We start from the raw sequence: 15,078 nt of genomic DNA, 5'->3' as shown, positions 1-15,078 counted from the left end.
ATGTAAGAATTTCTGTATATGCTGACTTCTGACTTTCAAAATTTGCCACACTGGAAGGAACAAGTTGACTCCTTCTCATGCCCTTTAATTCACAACCTGCGAGTCCTGGTTGCTCATATTCTTCACAGCACTCATTTTTCGTAGGTGTGCACTCATTATGAATCATGTCGGGCCCGCTAATTGCGTGGGCCAAGCTAACCCCAAAATAGACCCCGCCCGAAGTTACCGAGATCTTAAATATCTCAGTGAGAGCCGAGGAGTTTGATAATACATACTGCATTATCCTGCCACTTGACAACACACCATCAATGGCGACAGACTCTCATGCCATCGTCTTCGGGGCAGCTGGACTGCTCGGATGGGCGACCTTGAACCAGCTGCTCTCCGGTTACCCCTCATCAAGCCCATTCTCTCGTGTCACCGCGGTCCTCAATCGACCCGTCGCCGAGTCTGACCTCTGCTTGCCTTCAGGACCGAACAGCCCTTCGTTTGGACTGGTTTCCGGGATTAATTTGCTACAGACAAACACAGATGATCTGGCAAAACAATTACAAGAAAAGGTCACCGGCGCGGAAGGGATAACCCACGTCTTTTATTTCGGTAGGTATCGGTCGGAAGCAGGGTTTAGATGACGAGTTACCAACATCGATAAGTCTTTGCGCCGTTCAACGATGACCATATCCAAGAGTGTACCCAGAACTGCGGTATGATGCAGCGACTGGCCGACGCATTGAACATCGTCGCCCCAAGGCTCCGGTCGTTTGTGTATTCCGGCGGATCAAGGGTAAGCATTCGGTCATGTAACGGGAGTGAGGACTAATATCAGCAGGGCTACGGTATTTACAATCCCAGTGGCGTCTTCCAGCCACCACTCGAAGAATCCATGGCCGACAGCTTACCGGCAGACTACGCCAAAACCGTCGCATATCCGTGGTTTCGAAAGATTCTGACTGAAGCCAGCAAGGATCGCAATTGGACCTGGAGTGAGGTCTGTCCGGATGCCGTGGTTGGGTTTTCTCCCAATGGCTCGGCGTACTCCCTTGCTCTTCACTGGGCGCAATACCTTTCTCTATATGCATACAATCACAGAGGCTCCACCGACAAAGAGATCGAGGTTCCGTTTCCGGGGAGTGAGGCTGGTTATCGATCGCTGTACACGCCCGTGTCGAGTGAGATTCTCGGGCGCATTTCAATCCATGCAGCACTACATCCCAAATCATGCGGTGGAAAGATCATCAACATGCTAGACAACGATACGCCCGTAAGCGCTAGCGACCTGTGGCCGGGCATCGCGGGCTGGTTCGGGCTGAAAGGGGTGGGACCAGCGGAAGACGACACTCTCAAACCAAGTGAATATGTCGACAAATACCGCCATCTGTTCGCTCAAAATGGGGTTCCGAAGGGACTGACCTGCGGCGTTGGTGAGGGGAAGAAGCAATTGGATTCCGTTGGGTGGTGGCTCACTTTTGACCGACAGTTCAGTTCCAAGAGGTTGAGGTCGGTGGGGTTTACTGAGCAGCGAGATCCGGTTGATGGCTGGCTGGAGGCATTCGAGAGATTCAGAGCGGCGGGAATTATCTTTTGAACTGCTGTGTCTGGTGGTAGTGTTATATGTACAGCTGCTCGCTAGCTTTATTTGGGATATTATCCTGAGAATGAATCTATGATCCCTACTTGCCTTGGTACCAGCGCCACCTTCCACTATCTCTCAAATTCTGGACGCGATATCAACCCCATTCCCAACGATTCCCCTTGGATTCCGTACGGCATGATACAATGTTCTCGGGCTTTTGGTCGCTGGTGATTCCTGGGTCATTGATAGCGGTTTATTCTTTCAAGTGGCTCATGCGGTGGATACAGCTCGAAAATTACATCCTCCCTTCCAGCATCCATCATTGGGTCTCTTTCCTCCTGTGCGTTTGCGGTAAAGCCTATCACGGGTAGATGTATCTTGTTAAGCCTTTCAAGCCTACGAACCTTTTCAGTGGCTGAGATCCCGTCCCGAAGATCAGCTCTTTATCGATAGGCTGAGAACACAGAGATAGGTCTGACGGCAACTTTGGCCCGCTGCAATTCACTACTAGTGACTGCGAATTCGGCGGTTGAGAACGTTGTCTTCCACCACGAGAACGTGCTTTTTTTCTTCCGCGTTACCCCTCGGGAATTCTCTGTTGGAGAGATTCCTTGTTAGGACGTCCAAGAATGGTCCGATAAATTAATATCCAGCCTGGTACCGAGGCTCAAGTTCGCGTTTCGAGCTGTTAAGAAGGGGCGTTGCATAAGAATGTAAACCCTAAGGAAGAGTAGTTCAAGCCAGCGACACGCCGGGAGTATTTGGGTGAGTGGGTCACTGACCACCAGCCAATCTCTTCTGTTGTATTTTCTTTCGACCTGTCTTTTGTGACTGATTGAGGAAAATTGTTGCATTTGAAATTGACTGCACTGCGAGGCAAGCTGCAGAACAATATCAACTTTAATTTTTTATTTTATTTTCTTTTTGTTTTTTTCCTGCAGCCAAGGAGAGGGAGAAAGAGCCGACTACTGCTGCATGACAGATCCACATGGCTTTCAATCTCCTTGACTCCATGTCGGATCGATCTTCAATCGAATGGGAGTCGGCCATCCCTCTTCGCCGTCCACGGAATCAGGATTCGGGCCGCCTCATGACTCGCTGTAGAAACTGCTTATCGTATCTCGGGCTCCACTGCGCAGAACTTGGCCCGCCAAGCAAAGGGTTTGAGTTATCTTCCTTGGCTCCCCTGAGGATCTACACTGCAGATCCTGCTTTTTATTCCCCCCTGAACAGTAAACATTCGAATTTGGGTTTGAATTCGGACCCTGGTGCGGATGAAGGATCACAGACCCGGCTGAGGGCGATGATGGGGCTGACTCGGGAGCGAGCGTAGGTCCAGACGGATGAATCAATCCTTTCTCAGAGACTTTCATATCCAACAGAAGATTCAACAGAGACGCAACGGAGGACGAAGATTGCGATGTCTCCTCAGCCCCACTATCTAAGATGCTAGAACAACCCTGCCAGGCCCCTATTGGCCCCGCTGATATAGAAAAGAGATTACAGTTACGGTGTAATGACGATCGCGGTTGATTTCCCGTCTACCATCGACCTTGCTCATTGCATATGCATGGTGCTCCGTGCAGGGTGAAACCCCACACCTAATGGATTGTCCGTAGGAAGAAGTTATATAGACCTCCGTCCGCAACTTTAGCGGGACCAAGAAGAAAGAGGAGAGCGATGTCAGAGTGCATTGGTCACATCGATGATGGAAAAGCAGCCTTTGGACAATACTGTGCCCTGCTCACTACCAGGCTCCGAGCGGTCACTAGAGCAGCAGATGGAGCTCTCGCCGCTAGAACTGTCGTTCTCGCGACAGCTCGAGGTGCATCTGACGGTTGCGCTGCCGATAAAGCTGACGCCGGAGGAATGTCTGGCGGCGACACGCCAGTTGATTACGGAATATCCCATCCTGGGCACGAGATTGAATCTGAAGGCGGGTTTTCGCAGTCACACAAATGACGTCTGCCTTCGTGGGCATGCTAACTTTCCGCGGTGACACAGCGCTCCAGGTTTGTAAAGGGGAAACACACACCCAGCAAGCTCGGAACAATCTTTCGAGCCAGGACAGTCAATTTACATCTGGAGGAGTTTGTACCATCGAATACCGCCGAGCTGTGCCCAATCAAAGCTGAGCCCGAGCCTGTCTTCTACGACCCCAAAGTACTAGAAAACTTGGTTCAATTCAAGGGAGGGAGGCACGATGGCCGACAGGCACTGTCCATCCGAACAGTGCATCTGCGAGATGCATGTGTCATTCAATTCATCGTTCAACACGCATTATCAGACGCCGGGGGTATGCTACTCTTCCCGGAGCCTCCGACCCCGGGTGGGCCCTGTTGCTGACGGGTTCTAGGGATTCACTGGATTGCCAGGACGTACTGCGCTCTGCTATCAGGCACGCACAGTCGAGACACTGCCATTCGACCCGAGTTTCAACTCAAACCAGACATGATCGAGGCCGGGCGAAGCGTTGCCGCTGATGACGATACGCCCGATCACCCAATTGCTGTTCGCTATTCGCAGGGCTTCCAGGTGAGCTGGGCGCGCTTCCTGGTGGCGTATCTGCGTCAACGCTTCTGGGCGATCTGTCCCACTTCCGCCCGTCGGGTGCGTCGAATGCTTTTCGTGCCACAGTCGTGGATTGATGGCTGGATGGCCCAGGCGCGGAGTAGGGGAGTTCAGGTCACGGAACATGACCTCTTGATGGCGTTTGTGTATCAGGTAACGTCCCTTAGAGCCACCCAGACCTCCTTGAGTCCATTGTTTCGGTGCCTCGTTTTGACACTAATTGCGCGTAGTCGGCCTTTACCCCAGCCGCCAAGGCAAAGGGAGCCCACACCGGCCTCATCTTCACCCTCAACATCCAACCGCATCTCGCCTCGGTCCCAGGCGCCCTGACTAATCCCTGGATCAATGTCCCGGTCTCACCTATTGCACCCGGGACGTCATCGGCATCGGACGATCTCATCGACACCGCCCACCACATCCGCCAGACCATCCAAGACGCCCGCAACCCCGTCTGCGTGGCTCAGATTATCGATCAACATCTGCCAGTGCGTGACACGCCCGCAGTCCCGCGCGGATACGGCTCCCGCACGCCCCGGGTGGCGCTGACCTCGTGGTGTCATCTACCCTGGTACGGATTGGACGTCAAGGGCACGACGCCCCTCTTTGTTCTTGGAAATACGCGGTTGAGTCGGCCATTAACGAAAATGGGAGTGCGGATGGACGACGGGTTGACGACGTGTAAGGCGAGGGCGTCTGCGCGAACTGGAAATGCGGATGGCGTTGGAGATGAGGGCAGACAGGCGGGATATTGGCTGCAGGGGCGTGTGAATGAAGGGATCTGGACGAGGATGATGGAAAAGCTGAATCGCAGTGGAGGATCTGAGGACGTGGTTACTTTGGATGAGAGCGCGATGGATAAGCGATGGGTGGTTGGGGATCACAAATAGAGGGCCGGAGGGGGGGCATTGTTGAGAAAGATCCTCGGTCGGCTTTCGGTTGGGCAACTCGGGGCGTATTCCTGACAATGGTTAATGGCTGCGAATGTCATCACAGAGGTCGAGGTGAAGAGGAAGAGGCAAGGAAAATCATTCAATATCACAGTAGCTCCCGGCTGTTTGTATGATGGGGAGCCTATATAGAGGCAAATCCCGACTATCTGCGATCATTTAGTGAATCTCCTTGAACCTGCCTCTACTACCGAATTCAAGTAGAACTAGGTATAGCTCTACACTAATTGCATGGCAATTCCATTGCTTGAATCATTCACATTATCTCCATGAGTACAGTGAAGTGTTCCCGAGCTGTGAGCGCAACGGCAATCCGCCGCATGACATCAGTAACCCTAGTGTTTAACTGGACAACTGCAAGCCTACCCACCCTTCTTGATTCCTCTTTCCTCCTACCCGTCAAGTCTGTATCTCTCTTTCCCAAATACCGCTACACCATCGACCAGCGAGCGTGATGTCTTTCATCCAAAGGACTATCTTTTTATCAAGAACCTGCTACATCGCCTTTCGCGCGCGGCTGATGATGATGAGTTAGAAACCCAGCGTGAGCAGGTATTGTCCAACCTCTGCGTCACGTATAAGGTGACAAGGGCGATGGAGCTGGATCAGATCTTGATGGATCCACAGCAGCTGGTGAGGCTCGGCATCCTGATCTTACGTCTTGACCTCACAAGTGATACTGACACCGATCCCAATATCCCTCCGGCTCTGAATCCGGCCAATTACTTTGTCCCCCTCACGTACAACTATATCCGAGAGCACCCTGTGGATCTGTCCAACTCGGCCACTGCTGAATGGTTTGACGATAAGGCAAAGGCCCTAGATCCGGATGTCAGGGGATTTGGAAATGAACCGGTCTCATCCTACGATGCGGCAGACCAACTTTCCAGATGCCTCCATATCGAGATGTCAAGCTCACGTTTGAATTGCGAAGACGAGACACAGAAGCTCACTTGGTTGAACAAGTGGCGAGTCACGTAAGTCTCGAGACCCCGAAACAGATCCAGCCTGTCTTTAGATACAAACTAAGCAACCTTTGTCAGGGACTGGTCCAATTTGGAATCGGTTTGCGAAGGGAAGGAGGTGGTCCCCGGCACCGAGATTATGTGGTACCTCGGAGCACTTGATGTTTGCCGGATTCGACCCTTGCCACCCCATGTCAAAGCTATCCTCAGCCACAGCGATGTTGACGACTCGGGACACACCCTGCTGAAGGCTGAACTAAAAGTCTTTGTGGCGCTCATGTATTCTCGGTGGTCTGTCGAAGGTGTGCTAGATATGATTGTTCCGGTCAGTTTCCAGGCTGTTTTAATTCTGGTTTAGTCAGTCGGTGCTAAAATTCCTGGCCTGTTGTCGCTAGGTAATGCTTGTCTCCTTCATTGGACGCAAGGTCCGATGTTTGATCACCATCCACGACGGAACCCAACTTCGAATCTCGAAGTCACCGCTCTACTCGGCAGAGGACGACGAGGTCTGGCAACATGTCAGACATATGGGTGGGAGAATAAACGAGAAGCTACGAACACAGATGCTACCGTTGACCGGTGTAGTAGGAAGTCGTATTCAGAATCCCATCAAAGTATGAACAGAAGCCAGGGGGAATCAAACTAGTAATTACGGCGTACTATATACAAAAGACCGCCGGGGACTTGCACCCCCACTATGCATTGAACCACATCCTCGCCACCCTCACGGGCAACTCATAGTCGACATCCAGATAGTATCGCCACGGACTCACGTTGACATGCAACGCGGTGCAATCATAATTGAAGACGACGGCCGCCTCGCGACCATGCCCAAAGGCGCGGATGGCATCCACAACCGTCATGCCGCCGTAGATTGTACACGCCACGCCCGCCAAACAGACATTGCCCGCGAACCCGAAGTCCACGTATGCCGCTCGCCGACGCCACTTGGCCAGGTCCCCGCCGCAAATCAGCCGGGCCAGATGCGGGAAAAGGCCGATGATGACAACCATGAAGATGGCCAGGACGGACAGGGCGGCGAAGAAGGCGACGTCCGAGATCCAACCCCCGAGTCGTTGGTTGGGCCACTGGAAGGTGAAGGAGTGGAGCAGCGACGGGGTCGAGCAGATCTGTGCGGGCGCGCAGGTTGTGGTGCCGGGCGCCGCGGCGAAGCGCGCCTCCAGGCAGTCGTAGGCCGGTTTCGGCGTGCCGGGCGTGTCGCGGAAATGCAAGGCGCGGACGCAGAGGTAGGCTGACGCCGCCCACTGCAGTGTGGCCACTGTGGCGAGCGTCCACCGGACGATCTGCGCCCTTCGTGGAGCATGGCGAAGCACACAGGAGTAGGGGTGATAGCGGATGATGTAGCAGTACTTCCAGAGGGTGATCCAGCCCAGCATTGAAGGGGGGGAGTAGTATGCCGGCCGCACGGCGAACCGGCCCAGCCCTACGCACCACCAGACGAAGGACCCGAGATCCCAGGCCAGGATGACCCACGTGTCCCACTCAATGCCCCGGCAGAGCTGCCCTTTCTTACTGTACAGGGCTTGATGTAGCTTATTCACCTGCCAAGTGGCCATGAAGAAGGTGATGGCCGTCTTGTTCCAGGTGTCGAGCGCGGTCGGCCAGAAGGCTGAGGGTCGGGGCGTGGAGGGGATGATCTTGAAGTCCTGGAAACAGCTCATCACCTCACACCAACTCTGGCTTGAGTGGCGCAAATGAGGACGTAGCAGAGCTAAAACGCCTCCTGGCTCGCTACGGAGACTCTCACGGATGACTGAACAGTTCGACGGTAGGGCGGATACGGGTGTGTTGATGCATCCCTTGAACCCTGTGTTTTTGTACAGAGCATAGTCAGGATTGTCGGTGCTGAAGCCCGTGTTATCCCTTTCGACGGCTAGTAAGACGGTCAGGACAATGCTGAGTCCTAGAAAGGATCCCAGAAGCAGAAGGCCAGACCATATGATCCCCGTGATGATATATCGGTTGCGTTTAGTGGTGGATTTTGGCGGGAACGCCGGGTAATCGCACTCGGCGTCGGCGGGGCCTCCCACTGGTACTGGTCAAAGCTTAGCCTTGGGACGATTGGATGAAGACAGTACGGTACCCACCTTCCTCCGCATTATCTGAGTCTTCTACTGCACGGTATTCCAAGCCGTAGAAGCGTTCGGTGGGTGACATTTCGAAAGGGCCCAGATGCCCGGTTTTACGGGAATATCTTTGGATTCTCAACAAATGACTAGAATTCGGCATTTGGCCAGGAAAGACTTAATATATGCTGCCAGAAGTGCCCGGGCACGTCGAGCCATGTGGCTCAGGATGCGGGCTAAACATAGCCCTAAGTTCTGCCAAGCACCCTCCGTTGGTTCCTGAACCCGTTAGCCCTCCAATCGTGGCGTCTGCTTCATGTGGCCAAGATCTCGGCGTGATCAAAGCCCTGCTGCGTAAGGCTACCATAGCCTTGGCTGAGCGTGGCTGGCTCTCTTTAGGGCTATAATTCTGGAAGTTAAGCAACTAAAAGTGGCGAGGTCAGGCGCCAAGGAAGCAAACACGAGAAGATTGGACGGCACGGTCCGATCTCTCTGCTGTTGGAACTCGGCTGTTCATGCTCCACTGCATTAGGGACCATGTGCTCGTACCCGTATGTACCCAAGCCCACCATGGAGCCTCGCTAGGATAGGACAGTCAATATATCGTAAAATGTGCCAAATAACCCCAATATAGGAACCCGTGTTTCAATTGAATCCGCAACTGACATGAATACATGCACGTTGGTAATTTTGGTTCTCTGAGAATCTGCCGGATGGGCGTTGCAAGGGAGATACTGTCTTCAAACGCCATGGGAGAAAATATGATTGACCATCATGTCCGATTCCAATATGGGATGAAGGGCAATGTGGGCCATTTGACTGCCACTCAATCCACGGCTACGATACTGCCGTTCACTATCACAATGATCGAAACCCCTTCCATGTTACGCATATCAAGCCTGTCAATTCGAGCATGTTTCAGCGGCTCCTTCCAAAGATCGTCATCCATTAGATCCGGCAGCGTTGGCTTCGAGCTCAGCTTCCATGATGATGAGCTTTGGGCGATGTCGAGATCCCCGGGAATAGCGACAGCGAGTGTCGCGGACCAGGTCTGGATGTATTCAAAGGATGTGGTCGACTTCAGTATCGATCCCGAGGATACCAACTCGATCAGGCGGAAACACCAGGGCAACTTTGCCCCCCCGCACAGACTGGCTGGAAGCGAGGAACTCGGAGTTTAGGGCAAGAATCCTCTTCCGTCCATTCATGATGTACAAGCCGCGCCAAACTAATCCGGACCCGGTCATATCCAAATCATTCGCCAGAATGGAGGCAGTTGAGAATCGTCCCTCACTGGTTGAAAGGGAGCGGTCTCCATCTGTGAAGCAGATCCAGCTCACATAGCGATCACACGGAATGTCGCCCAACTTCTGCCCTGTTGCTGCGTTCCATATGGTAATTTTCTCGTCCGCAGAGGCAATCAGCTCTCCGCTTGCCGAAAATGCTAAAGCGGGATTTTCTCCTCCGTGGTTCACAGAATGTAAAATAGTTCCCGCAGAGCTATACATGCTGATTGCCCGACGTGATGAAACAGCTATGGTGCCGTTGTCGGGCGAAATGGCCACATGCTCAGGCTCTCCGAACAGCTTAAACTCGCGGAGGGCCTTGTTCTTCACTAGGTCCCACAGGATTATATGTTCACAGTGCATACTGTCAGTCCATCCTGACGAAGCCAGTGCAAGCAAGGTCTTGTCTGGTGATAAAGCAATCTTGGGATCAGAAAGGTTCGAGACTTGGATACTGGTCAGCGGCTGTCCGCTTACAACATCCCACAGTAGGACTTGGCCGTCATACGAACCGAGCAAAAAAACCCTGCTGTCTGCAGAAAAGCTCATGTGGTGGTAGAAAGAATTTGGTGAAACAGTCCAGGTCTCTCTCAGCTCCCCGGTATTTCCATTCCGCAGTTTGACTGCACACAAATAACACGAAGCAACCGAGTTTCCATCGGGCGATACTTCCACCGATACAAGAGTACCATCATCTTCAACACTCGGGTTTTGGCTCTCTTGTGCAGACACTTCCCAAATAGCAACATCGCTCCCTTGACTGGATGCAATAAACCTTCCATTAGGCGACAAAGCAATGGCTGTATTTCCCCCGCGACATTTGCGGTTGATTTGAGCACACGTGGTCTGGATATCCTTCCAGAGACCATCGGGCCTGTCGCTCGTCATACATGTGACCACTGGACTGGATTCGGGGAACGAAACCCTACAATATGCAGAAAACTTTGCGTTCTGGCCAGAGCGGTCAATCTCCTGCTTTGCTATTTGTCCAGTTTCCCAGATCCACGTGGACACTGTCAAGTCTTCATAGATAATGGCAATAGCGGTGGAATCAGCCAAAAATGCTGCTTTCAGTACCATATCCCCGGCTTCAACCTCATGCAGCTTGTCCGAATCTGAGTCCCATACGACGACGTAGCCATTGGTCGATGCAGATAGCAAAAGCTTCCCATCTGGGGAGAAGGTCAGGGGTCTTATGGTACCACGACGCCCAGGATAATGGCAATAGCTGTAAACAATCGAGTCTCGGGTCTGGTCGAAGACGTTGATACACTTCCCCTCATCCACAATTGCAATCAACCGGCAATTGTTGGATACGGCAAGATTGAAATACATCAAATCAATGTTGCTTACCGGGACTGCTGCGACGCCGTGCGACAGCTTCGCTAGGATGTCACCAGTGTGTCCGTCCGCTATCAGCATCGTGTTGTCATCCAATAGACAGACAAGTTTAACTCCATCTCCTGAGAACTGTGTTCCAACAATCCTTGCTGGGTGGGCTTCAACATCGACCCATCTTCCGTCCCACACGTGCCATAAGCGGGCATTACCATTACCGAACCAAGCTGCCAGTCGTGTACTATCCGCAGAGAGGACAATTTGTCCAAACCCACTAGAACTGTCTCCATCGATTTCCAGGACACACGTCCAGGTAGCTGTTTCGAACAGTCTGGCTTTGGGCCCACTACCGACCAGCAACAATTTCTCGTCAAAAGAGAATTCCAATGAGCGAATTATTTCCAATGTGCCAAGATTATGTGAAAAAGCGCTCCAGTCGCTTTGTGCCTCCGGAAGCTGTGTTATCCAGGTTGGAATCTCCTCTTCAAACAGCTTTCGGACGACGCTATTCTGAGGCGCGCATGGAAGGGCAGAGGTATATATTTGTAATGGCATCTTCTCGATGTGAAGTCTGAACTTTGTTGTAAACCTTCTTGCCTCAAAGATGAAATTGCTCATCTTCTGGCTCATATCCATCTGCGTTTCATCAGCGTGCCGTTGTCATTGGCTGGAAAAAGAAATCACTTACTGATGTGAGAACATTGAAGGTGTTGATTGCTTGCGGAACCATTCCCACCAGGCACATTGCCTCCAGCCAGTGAATAAAATGTGTTTCAAGAAAGCCCAGAGTTCGGGCTTCGTCCGCGGGCGATGCATCACCACTACGCTCGAGATGCTCAGCCCAGTAGATACAGGCATATCGCACACTGTCTGGGAACCGCTTTTTAATATCCAATGACTCCAGGTTTATCTGGGATAGCTCGATACCGGGTTCCCGGAGGCAGCAAATATCGCGTCGCAGGTAGCACGACATCAATTCCAAGCAATGTTCGAACACCACGTGATTCAGCTCTTTCTCCTCCAGGTAAAATAGGTCATTCTTGCATCTTGAATGGTCAAGAAGGAAGTCTCGAAAGGAGAGGTGGACAAGTTGGATAGGTTGGTGTTCATTCTGTGACACTTCGATGACCGAACATAATTGTCCCAGAATCCATCTTATGTCGTCAATCTGGCAGGGAACGAGGTCGCCTAAGTCCATCAAAGACATTGGCTGCGACAAGACTATGATACAGCCCACGACTTGATTGAACAAGTTTGACATCTCTTCATCGTTGTCTGTTTCTCCGGTGAGAATAATCTCGAGAATTTGGTTGTACATCTCATCCAGGTTGTTGCCCTTTGAGTTGCCATCGAATCCATTGTCCAGGATCCTATCGAGTCGACGCTGAATGGTTCGCTCGGTCGCATCACGCAAGAAGCGACAGACGGTAGAGGCATAAATGAAGAGACCTTCTGTCTGGACGACGAGCTGTCTGAGAGACTGGGTGCCCGGCCAGTCTGCAGGCAGGCGCGGATGACTCTTTTTGATCGCAACCATCTCATGTTTGATCAAGCGAGTAATGTCATCTTCTCGATCATCGGCGCTGTTGACGAGTTTCACCTTTTTCAACGTCTGGTCGTGAATGTTCTGGGAGAGACTTTTGCTGTGGCGTTGCATGTCTGCTTCGGGTCGACTTGTGATGAGAACACGTATCCGCACAAAGCGAAGCTGATGTATCTGACTCAGGAGCCCTAATATCACCTCCAAATCGTCTTTGTAGTTATTTATCTTGACTTCACATTCATCTAGGGCATCAATGACAACCATGACCGTATCCTGAAGGTCACTTTGAAGCATGGACAGGGGCTCCCAAATCAGGTACCTCCACTGATCACGGAGTGTCCTTTGTTGGATATCATGATGATTGGCAATCGCTGCACAAACGGCATCTTGGATCTCTGGGATCACTTCAACCAGCTGACGAGCCAATGTCGGGAAGAGGTTCCGGGGGTCCTTGCAGTCCTGCTTCTTGTGGTCAAAGAAGAAACTACCCCCAAAGCAAACATTATCCGGGAGAGCACCGGTACTTGTTAACAATGTTCCATTCCGAAAGGCTGCGGCCGCAGTTCGGGCGATAGTAGACTTGCCGGTTCCTGCCATTCCTTGAAGCCATAGGATAGGCTTCTCTTCAGAGCCAATGCTCCATTGCTGAATCTTCTCGAGAACAGTTACCTGCGTCCCTTCGAGGCAGGTTCCCTTGTCTTGGTCGTAGAATCCATAGGCTGCACTAGTCACACAGGTCATAGATTTGAGTAGCGCTTCGTTGTGCTGGATCTGGTGGAAATGTCAGTCTGGCAAAAGTGATTGGAGGCTGCTGTCTTACATTCATATCCTTCTTGATGCCGATAGCCAGAGAAAGGGATTTGTCCATCTTTTCCTGCATTGACGCAACTGTTGCATCGATATGCTGGATGGTCTTTTGGGACCATTCTGCCAACATAGTATGGATTGACTTGTCAATCTGCTCGATATTCGTGGTCATCCCAAGCCAATCATCAGCAGTCACCATGTCTCTGATTCCCCGAAACAACCCCGACCGTGAAAATTGCCTGGCGAGTCGAATCTGGTATTCCAGTACCTGCTTAAATAGACTAATGGTTTGCTCTCTTATGGAGCTACAGAACCGGTCGACGCTGGTCATTCTACACCTTCGTTAGCCGTGATTCTTTAGCCTCCACGGACAGGTATCACCTTTCACTTTTACCAGGTGGTGCGATAAATACCTGGATATGAGAGCTCTGAATGACTTGATACCGAATCAACAATCTTGATATAAACTCGATACCCTTTGCTGCTTCCTCGACCTGGGTAAATGGCTTCAAGAGTAGCTTGCTCGAAGATCAGTTGATGAAATCGGAATTCTGTGCGTTGATACTCACCGGGAGCACCACCAGAACACCTGCCCAAGCAAGAGAAGCATGAGGTTCCGCGCTAACTGCCTGCGATATGACATCCTTGACGGACAGGATAATTTGAACAATGCGCTGAACCTGACTCCCGATCGCAGTTTGGCGACATCGTCTGGGTATGAAGAGCTGGCCGTCTTCCAGTCTTTGTAGGGCTTCGCGTACAAGCTCCTGTTGCGGTTCTGGCTTGCTGAGGCGGCCACTTTCTATTTGCCTTTCTCCATCCTGACCCTGATTCTTACTGGACTCGCTGACCAAATCTTGCTCATACGCAGCAACCAGGCGCCCGTCCTTTTCTCGCAATTCTTCGAGGGCCACTTTCCAGAGATTTCCCATCACGAGTTCTTCCAGCGTCTTCGTGGACTTCCTTGATGCAAGGGAGTGTGCCTCAGACGTCTCAACGCAAGGAGACGCGCTTCTTGGCCTGCTAGGCTCATCGTCATGATGGACTGGTTCAAGACAATTAGACCTTTCGGTTACCGTACTTTTCAGTATTTCCTCCTCGCCAAGATGCCGTGAGGAAAAGTTCGTCCTAAAACGGTCCTTTAACGACCTTTTGTCTTTGGCGTCGCTCTTATCCGGTGCTTTGTCTTTTTTCCCTAGGCTGTCATGGCCCCAAGCCCGGATACGTCTCATTGCGAGTTACTCGCGCTTTCCACAATAACATGTCCGATATACACGGTTTCGGCTGGTTGATCAGACAGAACTCGGATTGACGGGTATTGTGAGGGGAACGAAGACGGTTTTGCTGGCTGCGTGTGTGACGTGTCAGCTCAGCTTCTGATCCCTGTCCATCATGCACCTCAAGTGGGTAGTAGTCTACAGTTGTGTGGTGATTGGCCAGGTACGGGCGACCATTGCGGCTACTCGGCTAATGGAAATTCTCTCTTTTAGTACTTTCACTAGGTATTGCAGTAGCAGCCTACTTGAAAGGTTCCCACGCTCCCTACATATAATAAAGCAAAGATATTTATCGACTTGTAGGGGGTGGGATTATGATTAGACCCCACTCCTCCGTTCCTCTTCTCAATAGGGTCCATGTCACGTGATGTATTAAGCCTCGCTCGTTTCCCAATGTACTGAGGGCTCTTCCGGGCCAAACGTGTTCATTTTTTCTGAGAATAACTCCCGATGACATACTCATTAAAGTCGTCAGGAGTTGTATATAGGCTTGTCGACTCTCCCGGCAAACTTTACCTTTGCCGAGCGGCCGCAATGGGCTTCTGTAGGTAGGTAGGCTCAAGCTCTCCCCGCATGCTCTCGCCCGGTTTTTGACTCGGTGGTTCCCAAACTAAGCTCTCTTGAGTAAACCCGACCGAGGCCGGATGTTAATAAAGGTCGGGGGTCGCCAGAATATTCAGTATA

The 15,078-nt window shown here is 51.7% G+C and overlaps 5 protein-coding genes across 5 annotated transcripts; 3 read left to right on the top strand and 2 right to left on the bottom strand.

Annotated features, from left to right (window-relative positions):
* The first annotated feature begins 284 nt into the window (after nucleotides 1-284).
* BO86DRAFT_389366 (uncharacterized protein) lies at nucleotides 285-1,677 on the top strand. Its single transcript, XM_025672111.1, has 2 exons — nucleotides 285-784; nucleotides 830-1,677. The coding sequence occupies exons 1-2, from the start codon at nucleotides 707-709 to the stop codon at nucleotides 1,583-1,585; spliced, it is 834 nt and encodes a 277-aa protein (XP_025527497.1). The 5' UTR covers nucleotides 285-706; the 3' UTR covers nucleotides 1,586-1,677.
* A 1,604-nt stretch (nucleotides 1,678-3,281) lies between these two features.
* Nucleotides 3,282-5,031, top strand: BO86DRAFT_399736 (uncharacterized protein; the record flags this gene model as incomplete). The annotated part of the gene is made up of 4 exons (XM_025673652.1): nucleotides 3,282-3,536; nucleotides 3,578-3,869; nucleotides 3,930-4,297; nucleotides 4,375-5,031. The coding sequence occupies 4 exons, from the start codon at nucleotides 3,282-3,284 to the stop codon at nucleotides 5,029-5,031; spliced, it is 1,572 nt and encodes a 523-aa protein (XP_025527496.1).
* Nucleotides 5,032-5,685: 654 nt separating this feature from the next.
* BO86DRAFT_399735 (uncharacterized protein) lies at nucleotides 5,686-6,676 on the top strand (the record flags this gene model as incomplete). Its single annotated transcript, XM_025673651.1, has 3 exons — nucleotides 5,686-6,068; nucleotides 6,135-6,381; nucleotides 6,452-6,676. 3 exons carry the CDS (start codon nucleotides 5,686-5,688, stop codon nucleotides 6,674-6,676), a joined length of 855 nt encoding a protein of 284 aa, XP_025527495.1.
* BO86DRAFT_456354 (uncharacterized protein) lies at nucleotides 6,633-8,270 on the bottom strand. Its single transcript, XM_025677161.1, has 2 exons — nucleotides 8,165-8,270; nucleotides 6,633-8,106 (listed from the first exon to the last, which is right to left on the bottom strand). The coding sequence occupies exons 1-2, from the start codon at nucleotides 8,232-8,234 to the stop codon at nucleotides 6,752-6,754; spliced, it is 1,425 nt and encodes a 474-aa protein (XP_025527494.1). The 5' UTR covers nucleotides 8,235-8,270; the 3' UTR covers nucleotides 6,633-6,751.
* A 918-nt stretch (nucleotides 8,271-9,188) lies between these two features.
* BO86DRAFT_362547 (uncharacterized protein) lies at nucleotides 9,189-14,399 on the bottom strand. The gene is made up of 5 exons (XM_025669924.1): nucleotides 13,687-14,399; nucleotides 13,499-13,635; nucleotides 13,131-13,449; nucleotides 11,456-13,081; nucleotides 9,189-11,403 (listed from the first exon to the last, which is right to left on the bottom strand). The coding sequence occupies exons 1-5, from the start codon at nucleotides 14,347-14,349 to the stop codon at nucleotides 9,205-9,207; spliced, it is 4,944 nt and encodes a 1,647-aa protein (XP_025527493.1). The 5' UTR covers nucleotides 14,350-14,399; the 3' UTR covers nucleotides 9,189-9,204.
* Between the last annotated feature and the right edge of the window lie 679 nt (nucleotides 14,400-15,078).

Source organism: Aspergillus japonicus (genome assembly GCF_003184785.1).
Source record: "Aspergillus japonicus CBS 114.51 unplaced genomic scaffold BO86scaffold_25, whole genome shotgun sequence".
In the NCBI taxonomy this organism is placed as follows: Eukaryota; Fungi; Ascomycota; class Eurotiomycetes; order Eurotiales; family Aspergillaceae; genus Aspergillus; species Aspergillus japonicus.
This window is presented reverse-complemented; position numbering and strand designations above follow the sequence as displayed.